The 7,641-nt window shown below is 37.5% G+C and overlaps 1 protein-coding gene across 1 annotated transcript; it reads left to right on the top strand.

Annotated features, from left to right (window-relative positions):
• The first annotated feature begins 206 nt into the window (after positions 1–206).
• Positions 207–7,296, top strand: LOC123583377 (opiorphin prepropeptide-like). Its single transcript, XM_045450353.1, has 3 exons — positions 207–361; positions 1,602–1,669; positions 6,262–7,296. The coding sequence occupies exons 2-3, from the start codon at positions 1,616–1,618 to the stop codon at positions 7,177–7,179; spliced, it is 972 nt and encodes a 323-aa protein (XP_045306309.1). The 5' UTR covers positions 207–361; positions 1,602–1,615; the 3' UTR covers positions 7,180–7,296.
• The last annotated feature ends 345 nt before the right edge of the window (positions 7,297–7,641 follow it).

The following is a 7,641-nucleotide window of genomic DNA, read 5'->3' as shown; positions in this document are numbered from 1 at the left end:
CACAAACCCCAAGTTATTTTATTAGACAAAAAGACATTGTGACTCATTGTATGACATGTTTCCTCAGGAAACACCAATTATTGAATGGGTCAAAGCACCTCAGAAATGAAAAAAAAACATGCAGAAAAAGATTGCAAAATTGTCAACAACGACTTTCCTATCTTCTGTTTAAAGAACATCAACCCACAAGTTATTTTATCTTCTAACTAGCCTTTCCTTTATCATCACTAGAAATCTACTGCAATATATATAAGAGCTGAGATTTCTTGTTCTTTCTCACCTTCATTTGGTCACCTAATTGGCAGGAATAATTTTGACCAGCAGATTAATCAGCCCTACTAAGAAGGATCCTCATACAACGGTAGGTACATGGAAATATGAATTGAAGAACTCTTTGAATACCAAATTTTTCTCAGACTTTCAAAGGTATCATTTTGATGGGATTCTTATAGAACATTGATTTTCACCAAAGGAATAATATATACTTACATGAAATCTGATAAGCCATAAAATGCATTGAATTTTGAGAAATTCTGTATGTCACAATAAAGCATTCATGCTAGGCACGTGGGACAAGTCCATCCATTTACACAATCAATCAACTTTTTCCCATAATGTACCTTAACACTTTTGTGCTTCATAATGACCAGAATAGTATCAGATATAACTCTGGGAGAACTGTTCTACAGTATATTTTTATTATTGGTTTTGCCTTTGCTTTTTTTAAACTTTTTATTAAAATGTGTCATAGAAAAAAGGATGCTTAAAGAAATAACCATATGTACCTGTAATTAAATATTCAGTGAAATTTTGAACATAGGATTCTTTTAAGGCTAAGACTGTTCAGCTAACACATTTAATTGATGGTCAGAATTGACTGTCAGAAAAACCAGTCTGCACAAAGGTGCATAAAGTTACTTTCCCAGAACTCAGGCTATCATGTCCTTGCAATATATTCTAAATTTAGAACCTATATATACCTGGACACCTCTCTTTTTTCTACCCTGGTCTTTGTATATGAATTTTTGGAATTAGTTAGAGATTGCTCATGATAGGGCAAAATAACTTAGTAGAATATTGTTAAAAATATTATGTGACAATTTTTCTTTAAACTATGTCTACCAGGGTGATTCTTTTCCTTTCCTTTTTCTAGGTGTTCCAAGAAATTTAATTTAAAACATGTGATCTAGAGAAAACATCAATAGCTCAAATACAAGTCTGCAGAAATCTATAAAGTAATGTAACCATTATTTAATAATACCAAGAGTTCAAATCCAAATAAGTACCATTTCAAAGTAGCTATTTCTGAAAGCAAAAACCTTATGTCATAAAGGCTTCCAATAAGTAAAACATTTTTAAGAATAACTCTTTGCCATTACCTCCAGTGTCCATTTACAAGTCAAAAGCAAAAACTAATTCCACCGTTTTATAGTTCAATGTTATAAAACCTACCAATATTGCTCCAAAATAACATGTAGGCAAATTTCTTAAAATACTACCATACTATCCTGTACTACATCATAAACAAAGAGTTGGAATACATTCCAAAGAGTACTTTTTTACAGCAATGCTGATCAGCCATTCATTGTGCTTACTTTCAGAGGTAATCATAAAGATGAAACTACTGTGCCTGATCACAGGCCTTCTGGCCCTTGCAGCATGTTTCTTGGTAAGTCTCCTTAATCACATCTTCATATTTCTCTCACAATTATCACTTCGGATTTCTTTTCACATTAATAATGTTACCCTTCCTTACATGTTAGTAGCTATCAATGATTGATGAAACACTATTTTAAGGCTTTAATTTAAATTTAAATTTAAAATCTAATTTAGGGAATCTGGGTGGTTCAGTCAATTAAGTGACCAACTCTTGATTTCAGCTTAGGTCATGATCTTGTGGTTTGTTAGGTTGATCCCCTCGTCAGGCTCTGCTCTGACAGTGTAAAATCTGCTTGGGATTCTTTCTCTCCTTCTCTCTCTGCTCCTGCCCTGTTCAGGCTCTTTCTCTTCTCTCTCAATTTCTCTCTCTCTCTCTCTCTCTCTTTCAAAATAAGTAAGTAAACATTTTTTAAAAACAATAAAATCTAATCTAATTTAAATAGCCACACATGGCTCAGGGCTACCATGTTGGATAATTTAGATCCATAATATCAGACTGCATTATACAGACATGTATAAATATGGGTTCCTGCATATATAAGCAATTTCACAAGTAGGTAAAGCAAATTTATTGCAGATTTTTGATCCTATATACTTAAAGACATTATTTGAATATCTTTGAACATGTTAGTGGAACTATTTCTTTATCTATAAAATGAGATACTTAGAACAGTTTTTCTCAACGTGGGGTTCATGTGTCATCTAAATCAAAGTTATTTGACTCATTTATTAAAAACAGAGTATTCCAGGCCTTACCCCAAAGAATAAGAGTGTCTGAGAGTAGGACCTGGGAATATGCATTTTGCCATAGACTCAGGGGCTACAGACGTTTATATTAACACCTACCATGTATAAAGGACTGGGTTAAGCACCACAGAAGTTACTAAACATTCAAAGTTGCAAGAGATTTTTTTAAAAAGACACAGGTTTTTGTTTTTTTAAATATTAAAATGATAACTTCAAAACAGCGATAGATTAACTCCAGTTTGGGAAGAGATTAATTCCATAGTAATTTCTACCAAAGAACTGTAAAATCTAACATCAAATGGAAAAAAAAGAGTTTTGGTGTTTTTTTTTTTCAGAAAACTAGGACTTCTACAAAGCAGACAACATAAACTTATTCTGAAACATGAAACAATGCTTCTTCCATCTACTCTCAGAAACTTGAACAAAAGGAGGCAATTAAATAGGTCATTCAGGTAGTCTGACCTTGACCATGTAAGTGCACTATAAATGTGACATGATTTTTGATAAACCAATAAAACATACTGACATATTTAAAAGTTATATTATGCCTTATTGACCCCATCCTAAAGCTGACTTTCAATATTTTCATGTCCTCAGAATATAAGAGAAACACACATTATTTTAAAGGTTTAGGCTTTAATTATGTAACAATGATTTTTTTTTTTTTTTTTTGCAAAATAAACTTGAGAGTTCCAATAATACAAGCAGTTTAGCATAAGTAGTTTGTTTTTATTGTATAAAAATTCTTTAGTAAAATTTAACATTCATTCACTATTTTAAAAACTCTCTTAGCAACCAGGATTGAAGGAAACTTCCTTAATCAGATAGAGGTCTTCTACAAAAGGAAGGAGCCGTCTTCGGCACTCAGCACCGGTCTCAGTCTGTTCTTTACTAATCTAACAGACCTGCTGAACCTTCTCCTTTCCCACTTCTACAAGGGGGAAGAAAGAAAGCCACACAGGTCATCAAGATGTCTCTCTCCTCACTCCCATAGCATAAGCAGTATAAATAGAAATAGGCCTTTCACCAACTTAATTGCATGAGATTCATCATGGTTAATAATTACCGAAATACAGAAACGCAGAGTAGAATATCCTTTTCATATAGCAGGGTGAGTAGTAATATTGGGTCTTCATTCTGTTATAGGTGATTTTCCCAATGCTTTACAGACATTATCCCACTTAATCCTCAAAGCAAATCTGACAAAGGGACTACTCTTAATCCCATTAAAATATAGATAAATTTAGATTCAAAGTATCCATGTCTTAGCTGGATTGTTCTTAAACTAATACAAGAAATTAACTCCAAATACATAGCTTTGTTGTAAAGGAAAGAGGTGAAAAGACAGTGATAGCAATAAGGGAATTCATGGTTGAAAGTAGACTCTTTAAAAAGGTAAATTGAATATAAATGATAGTTGTTTCCTAAGGAAAAGAAGTCAGTTAAAAGACACATATTAAAGTGCAGGGGGAAGAAAGGGAAAAATTGACAGAGCTCTGAGAAAATACTTGTAAAGGAAAAGGAAATATGTAGATTTTAATAACTTTGTGGTTGTGTGGCCAGTATATTGGTGAAGTTCATTTCTAATTGCTTGCATTATTTTGGAGTAGAAGGAAAATCATCCTGGTGGGGTGACTGAGGGTCAAGAAGAGGTAGAGAACTTCAATAAAATTGGCATAAACTTAGAAAATTATATGCCTCTGGGGAATAAGGTTCAGTTAACCTGAGATGCTTGAAAAGATCACAGGGCAGTGCTAAGGCACTATAAATGGGTGATGGCTCAGTACCTCTGACATCTGCTGCCACTGCTCAAAAACCTGTAATTGGGAATCAGGGAGACAGATGATTCAGAAGACAAAATAATCATAAAGTTTAGAATTTGCAAGAGCAAAATGCCACATGAACAAATACATGGAGGACCTAAAAACAGAACGAGGGAAATGCAGACACCTGTGTCTGACATAAGTCCTCAGCAGAACAGGACTTGTGCATTCTTACACTAGAGAACAGGCATATTTGCACTCCATTCGGCATGCTCTCTCCCCATTTTTTGTTATTTTGACTTCCTTTCAAAGTCTGCCTTCTCGGTTAAATGATCCTTAATCTTTCCTAAACCAATCGCTCTAAATCTCTAATGTATTTGTTTCCCACACTATTTTTCAACTACTTTTACTTCCAAAAACTGCAACCACTGTACTAGTGTTAGCATAACAAATAGTAGTATGTAACATTTATTGAGCACAGTATCTGGACCAGCCTTCACCCGAAGCACTTTACAGGTAATATTTCACAACAAATCTGACTCAAATCTGAGACATCTCACCCACTTCAAATCTCAGACAACCTCAAAGTTGTCTCAAACTTGAATTTGGCATGGGAGGGGGTTTCTGAAACATCCCACATTAAAAAAGGGAAAAATTCTGATCATAAATTGTAAGTGTTTCTAAACTTTACAAAGCTACAAAAATGAATTTAAAACTACCCATAATCTCAATACTCAGAAATAAACATGACTACCATTAAAAAAAAAAAAAAGGTAGGTGTTGGGTACTACTATGAACATCATTTTTCAGATAAGGAAAGAGAGTCTCAAAAAGGATTCCAACATTCACACAATCTCTAAGTAGCAGGGGCAGAATTCAAACCCTGGCATTACACTCGACGGACTATCATTCTGCTTCCATTTGGGCCATTTTGTACTGTCTTGTACTGTAACCACTTGGTCTGTAGACTTACAAAAGGCATGTCTGGGGCGCCTGGGTGGCGCAGTCGGTTAAGCGTCCGACTTCAGCCAGGTCACGATCTCGCGGTCCGTGAGTTCGAGCCCCGCGTCAGGCTATGGGCTGATGGCTCGGAGCCTGGAGCCTGTTTCCGATTCTGTGTCTCCCTCTCTCTCTGCCCCTCCCCCGTTCATGCTCTGTCTCTCTCTGTCCCCCAAAAAATAAATAAACGTTGAAAAAAAAAAATTTTTTTCAAAAGGCATGTCTGCATGCCCACAGCTCCTACTTTAGTGTACCGCACAAAATAAGTGCTCAATAATGTGTTTCACCGTTTATTAGTGTTCAAAGCCTGAAATAATCCCAAACGCTTGAATGAGATATAAAGAGACATTTTCCTCATTTGGAATTGATTCCAATCACAGGCTCTACCAAAAACATAGGATATGATTTTACTCACGATCTTTTTCCCCATCAAAACTACCTCAGCTTTCATTTAAGAGCCTAGGCATTCGGAGGGTGAAAGAGAACTCTTCCCTTTCTCTGAGACAAACTTTCAGACTGTGTAAGTTAGATGTGTATGTAACTTTTCTATTGCTAAATAACAAATTACCACAAACTAGTAGCTTTGGAAAAAAATGCATTTATTATCCCACAGTTCCTTTGGTCAGACTCTGGCCTTGGCTTGGTTGAATTTTCTGCTCAGGGTCTCCCAAGACTGAAAAGATATTGTCAGGACTGTATTCTTTCCTGGAGCTCAGGGACCTCTTTTCCAATTTGGGTGGCTGTGGGCAGAATTCAGTCCCTTGTTTATAGGACTGAGGTCCTTACTTTTTTGCAGGCTATGAGCCACAGGGCCCGCTACTACCATCTACTTCCATGTGGTCCTCTGCACAACACATTTTTTTTTGGCTTCAAAGCCAATAGGAGAGCACCACAGTTTCAAATATCTGAATTTGTCTGACCTGCAGAACCCATTTTAAAAGGACTCACCCGATAAGGTTATGCCAGTATATGCCAGCAGGGGGCAGGAATCTTGGAAGTCATCTTAGAATTCTGCCTGCCACAGAGAGTATACATTCTTATGCTTAACCTAGAAATACCTAATTAAAAATTGTTCACTTCTGTTTTCCCACAGCCTGGTGAGAGTCACAGAGGTCCCAGGAGACGATATCCACCTAGGCCACTGCTTCCTCCTCCTCTACGGTTTCCTTTTGGTCCAGGATTTGCTCCACGCCTTCCTCCACCTTATGGCCCAGGGAGAATTCCACCACCCCCTCCTCAGTTTTTTGGCCCCGGGAGAATTCCACAACCCCCTCCTCAGTTTTTTGGCCCCGGGAGAATTCCACCACTTCCTCCTTTATTCCCCAATGGCCCAGGTTATCCATATCCAGCTTTCCAACAAAGACGTTATCTAATTCGATTTCCATTCATCCCTAGATTCCCTCTGATGTATCCTTTTGTCCTCACACCCCAAATACAAACTACTACAACAACAGGTTCCGCTACAACCACAACTGACCCCACTACCACCCAAACGGACTCTGCCACTCCCATGACAGCTTCTCCTCCCCAAGAGACAAAGACCACTTCTACTCCCCAAAAGACTACTATCGCTTCTACTCCCCAAGAGACAATGACAGCTTCTCCTCCCCAAGAGACAAAGACCACTTCTCCTCCCCAAGAGACAACTGCTTCTACTCCCCAAGACACTACTATTGCTTCTACTCCCGAAGAGACAACAACTGCTTCTACTCCCCAAGAAACAACTACCACTTCTCCTCCCCAAGAGACAACGACTGCTTCTACTCCCCAAGAGACTACTATAGCTTCTACCCCCCAAGAGACAACGACAGCTTCTCCTCCCCAAGAGACAACGACTGCTTCTACTCCCCAAGAGACAACAACAGTTTCTCCTCCCCAGGAGACAACAACCACATCTACTCCCCAAGAGACAATGACAGCTCCTCTTCCCCAAGAGACAACTACCACTTCTACTTCCCAAAAGACAAGTCTCAAGACCTTTTTAGATAGACTCATTTCAATTTTTGGATGAGAATGAGATATTCCATAAGCTCTAACCTTTGGGAGGAATAATCTTAGAAAGAAACTATAAAACAACCCACATAAACATTATGACAACAAAGTGAAAATAAAGAGTTGAGCAACAATATGAAACCTCCAGTGTGGTCATGTGCACCCTGGGTCTGTCCCCCCTTTTCTGCCCAATGAAGATTAGTACTGCCAGAAGCCTGGCCTTGTAACATGAAGTTAAAGAGGTAATTAGGGGAAAATACAGTGAGATATCTGGACTTGTACTTAGAGTGACGGAGCTGTAAGATTAGGCAACAAGATGCTCTCTTGAGTACCACGACCCATCATACAACTACAAAACACAAAATAACATATTAGTAGATATTCAAATAACCTTAGCTCTCCCCACAGCATTCTCCCTGAAATATTCCTGAGTACCACAAGATCATTAATTATAAATAAGCTTTCATATTATCTGCTCAAT

Source organism: Leopardus geoffroyi, chromosome B1 (assembly GCF_018350155.1).
Source record: "Leopardus geoffroyi isolate Oge1 chromosome B1, O.geoffroyi_Oge1_pat1.0, whole genome shotgun sequence".
NCBI classification, from domain to species: domain Eukaryota; kingdom Metazoa; phylum Chordata; class Mammalia; order Carnivora; family Felidae; genus Leopardus; species Leopardus geoffroyi.
Note: the sequence above shows the minus strand (reverse complement) of the source record. Positions and strands in the feature narration are given on the sequence as shown.

Bases quoted from the DNA above. Each gene is read 5' to 3' on its own strand.
- LOC123583377 (XM_045450353.1), top strand. From the start codon at position 1,616: ATGAAACTACTGTGCCTGATCACAGGCCTTCTGGCCCTTGCAGCATGT. The intron at 1,670-6,261 runs GTAAGTCTCCTT...GTTTTCCCACAG, and splicing joins CCCTTGCAGCATGTTTCTTG to CCTGGTGAGAGTCACAGAGG.